This window comes from Sinocyclocheilus anshuiensis, unplaced genomic scaffold (assembly GCF_001515605.1).
Source record: "Sinocyclocheilus anshuiensis isolate Anshui unplaced genomic scaffold, SAMN03320099.WGS_v1.1 scaffold210, whole genome shotgun sequence".
Lineage (NCBI taxonomy): Eukaryota > Metazoa > Chordata > Actinopteri > Cypriniformes > Cyprinidae > Sinocyclocheilus > Sinocyclocheilus anshuiensis.
The window spans coordinates 78091-82507 of NW_015547666.1; the positions used below are offsets into that span (position 1 = coordinate 78091).

The following is a 4417-nucleotide window of genomic DNA, read 5'->3' on the forward strand; positions in this document are numbered from 1 at the left end:
AAACTTTAAAGGCTGAACGAATGACTGACAGCCACAGCGGAGAAAAGAGTTTGTGTGAACTTTAATGTAAGGACTTAAATATTCATATGTAGCTCACATTAAGCTATCGCATGGCTTCAGAAGTAGCCTAGCACAGAATAATTCGCACAATCGGGAAAAAAAAATAAATTAAAAAATCTCGGATTTGGATCGGCTCTCTCTGACCGATACCACTCACTCACAATCCAAAGGAAAATACGTGATCACAGTGAAGTCTAAAATGTAGCAAATGGCAAAATGTTAAATGCTTCTGCAAACCATTCAATGACATTTCATTCAGTTTATCTGAAAACTTTAACAAATGAACCTGTAAACAAAGCATTTTGACTAATCAAGATGCTATTAATATAGGTCTCAGAATGCATTTAAATGTCACTCTCTTGAAAACGACCATGATAATGAAATCACACCAGTTACTACATTAATAGATTTTACCAGTGGTTTTACTTCAAGACAACAGACATACAGTGCGAATTAATGATTTGCAAAAATAACGATTTATCAGGATTCATGTCAAATTTCTGTTTCCTCAATGAAATGGTTGCAGAGTTGTTGTTTTTTTTAATGCTTTGTACCAAGCTTTGTTGGCTGGTGGATTTTTAGAAGATTTGACAATTAGACAAACTGGCTAATATCTGTAAAATGATCTGTAAAATATGAACTCTATGAAACATTTTTTTTTTGTCATGAGAGTCTACAGATTATACATGACAAAAGTCAAAGTCAAAATGGTGCAAAAAAAAAAAAAAAGATGGAAATGGAAACAAATAAAGATCTGCAACCCACCAGTTGAGAAGCACTGCAGCACACATTATATTATGTAATTTTTGAGTCATGTTAAGAGGTTTCACATGCACAATCAGTCACCTTTAACTCACCGGCTATCACAGCGAACCCACACACACAGAGAAAACAGAAAACACATGAAGGTAAAGTATAAAATGAATTTCTCAGTCCTGCATAGCAACGATCTACACTTTACCTCATTACGATCTCAACATCCCACATTCGACAACTCAAATGTACTTTACAAATAAAAAATATATAACTACCTCTGTTTTATCTTATTTTAACTACCCTTTAATACATTTTAGACAAATATTTCAGTCACTGACCCACTGAGTGACAAAACATACTGTGAGTTTGTGAAATATGTGACATTTCAGCGTGCCCCTAAAATCACAGGACCAAAGGCTGCAGCAGTTATTTCACACAGCTTTAACCCTAATGACCCCACTAAAGGAGTGTGTGTGTGTGTGTGTGTGACACTCACCACTAGCACGTGCTCCAGCAGACCCAGGTATCCTGTGGCACACTCCGAGCCGAAGCGCAGCGCTCGAGCCTGAACGTCTCGCTTCACCTCCGGGTGGAACGCCGCTTGCTGAACAACACAGCAGAAAAAAGATTTCCACTTCAGGTTAACAGAAACACATATACACTAGAAGTCAAAGTTTGAACACTCATTCTATATGACTACTTTCCATTTTTTTAATTTTAATATTAAACTCACTAAAGTCACTAAATAAATGATATGGAAATTATTTTTTACATGCTTTTCTAAATTCTATCCCTCCACACTGGACATTGTCTATAACTAATTTCTATTTTTAGCTGACAAGCAACTATTTGTTGAATTTAAGTTGCATGTTTAGAAAATAAGCATATTAAATAATTTTACTTAAAAAAAAAATATAATGCTACACATAGAACACAAATATATAAAATATAATCATAAATAAATGAACATACTAGAATGCAATTTTGAGTTTATAGCATCATTTTACAAACTAGATTTCAATCTGTTTAATTATTCTGAAATAGCTGCATTTTGCTTAATGAAGCATAATTTGGAATAAAGTAATTAGTTTTACAAAATTGCAAGTTTTACAAAATTGCATGCATTTTAAAGGATTAAGGAAAATTTGATTTCATATGATATGACCCCTTATGAAGTGCATATGCAGTCATTAATATGCATTAATATGCACGGTGTGCATGAGAGTGGTCTGACCTTGCAGGAGTGCAGCATGTCAGCGATGGCTCGTCTGCTCAGGTTAGCAGTGGCGATCACATCCTCTTGACGGCAGGAGTTCCCAGCAGCCACTGCTTTCGCCGTGGCCAGCGTGATGCCTTTGGTCATGCGGATGAACTCCTCTGGAGTGGCGGTCTTTGGAGGAGGATCTGGACTGCTGAACACCTGAACACCAGCAAAACATATGATGTTTCGTCTTCATCCCAGTGGACTTTATATCTAATAATATACTTTTTCACTGTATTGTAGTGATTTAAATGGCTGTGCATATTTCCAGCACAGTTCAGTGGGAGCGTGTCTCTTACAGCCAGCTCTTGTTTGATGTGCTCTATGGTGGCCTCTAGTGCTCGTGTGCCTTTAGTGGCCTCGTCCTCCACGGCCTTCACCGTCTTCAGTAGAGACGTCACATTTGTCACCATCACCTGATCCCACAGAAACATCACACATCAGAACTCTTGACACACTTATGCATTATGACTTTATGGTGCTATGTCATAGAAGACAGTGCTTAAAGCGCTCAATCAAAGGAGAGTAATATATGAACGCAACAATACAGAAAGGCTGATAATATGTAAGGTTAGCCAGTATTATAAATTTATATAGCTTGGCACAGAAAAAGAGTTGCCTGGTAAGCCAAATCAGACTAATTAATTAAAAAGAAACAAATTAAAATAATTATCCAAATAATGAGCAAAACTGGTCATCAGCATACTGTGCATCATTAGTAGAAATATGGGATCTATAAAGGATATATAAACAATCAAATAATACATAATAATAACCTACAAACTTTTTAAAACACACAATCTACTGACAGTCTCTTTAGGAAACACACTACCTAAATAAAAAGCACAATAGAAACTTAATTGATAAATGAATAATTACCAGAAAATAGCCATGAATTTATTGTGAATATATATCCCATATGCTTCAAATATAATTATAAAAATATAATTTAACTAATATACTATATGAAATACACAATTTCTCTAGTTTGTGTGTGTTAAGTATTCCAAGTAAGCGTTATTTTAGTTTTTTTTTATACTATTATAGTATTTATTAATATTTTAAGTTAGTATTCATATTTTCGGTTTTCATTTTAATTTTAGTTTAAGTTTTAGTAATTCTGTTATATGATTTTATAATTTTTATTAGTACTTAAAATGAGAAATGTTGCCTTAGCATCCATGTGAAAGTTCTTTAAGTTTAAGCTTTTAATCTAATATTGATATTTTATTTCTATTTTATTTCTATTACCGAAAACATTTTAAATGTTTCTTTTTAAAAAAATGTGTACAGTTTTAGCTTTAGTCTTAGTTAACAATAACACCACCAATCTGAGTGTAAATCATTAGCAGTTCTTCACTTTGTAGGTCAAACGGACTGACTCGATTTCAGGTCACCTAACATTGTCTGGCAGCCCATAATAATCATTTTGACTGAGATCAGTTATTAAAGGCCTCAGGCGGAGACAGACTGGATGTGTGGATGACTGAGATGATCCTGCTCTGAGTGTCTTTACCTTAGCAGAGTTCTTGAGCTGTAACATGGCGGGATCGTCGTGAGGTTTGCCGGACGCAGCCTTCGTGGCGCTGATCAGGTCACCCAGCGCTTTAGCCACGTCCTTCACCGCATTGATCAGAACCACCTGAGACATGACAACAAACACGATCTCAGACGGCTGCAGCATTATTGAAATTCTGGAACAACATATGCATCAGCATCACGACTTAACATGCTGCCTACATAGACAGATGCATCAATGAACCACAAACATGGGCATAATCTCACACCTGCATGAGACAAAATATATGTAGCCATGAGTGAAATGTATCAGTACAAGAACTGTACTATAAAAGTAAATGAAGAAGTCTCACAGCAAACACAAAGTTATATAACACAATTGAAAGCTGTTATGTAAATATTAATGCTGGTTAATAAATATCAGTCACATAACAGCATATTATCCTGACTAGCAATAAGTTCAAAAATGACTAGAAAAACTGCAGTATGGACACAAAGACCTCACTAAAATCCACTCAAAAACATCTGCTGCATGTGGAAAGCGAAAATACAGATCTTACAAATACAGCAGGTTTGAAGATAACGCTTTTATTATGTTCATGAACTTGAAAGGAGATTGAAGTGTAATTAAACCTTGCCTTGATGGCTGAATTTCCTTGAACAATATAGCTATAACAAGCTTTGAGAATATGCCAAGAATTATTAAGTGTTGCCATAGTAACAGCAGAAACCCAAGAATTGTTGCAAAGCACTGGACACACACACACACACACACACACACACACACACACACACACACACACATTCAGACAGAGAGAGAGA

At 35.4% G+C, this 4417-nt stretch overlaps 1 protein-coding gene across 1 annotated transcript in view; it reads right to left on the reverse strand.

The window, feature by feature from the left end:
- LOC107702558 (talin-1-like) overlaps window positions 1-4417 on the reverse strand; it is a 104951-nt gene that overhangs the window by 12200 nt on the left and 88334 nt on the right. The window contains exons 45-48 of the mRNA XM_016504915.1: window positions 3594-3719; window positions 2377-2493; window positions 2051-2236; window positions 1313-1420 (exon numbers count right to left, since the gene is read on the reverse strand). Of these exons, the coding sequence (XP_016360401.1) occupies window positions 1313-1420; window positions 2051-2236; window positions 2377-2493; window positions 3594-3719 (537 nt within the window). The remainder of the gene's footprint in view (window positions 1-1312; window positions 1421-2050; window positions 2237-2376; window positions 2494-3593; window positions 3720-4417) is intronic.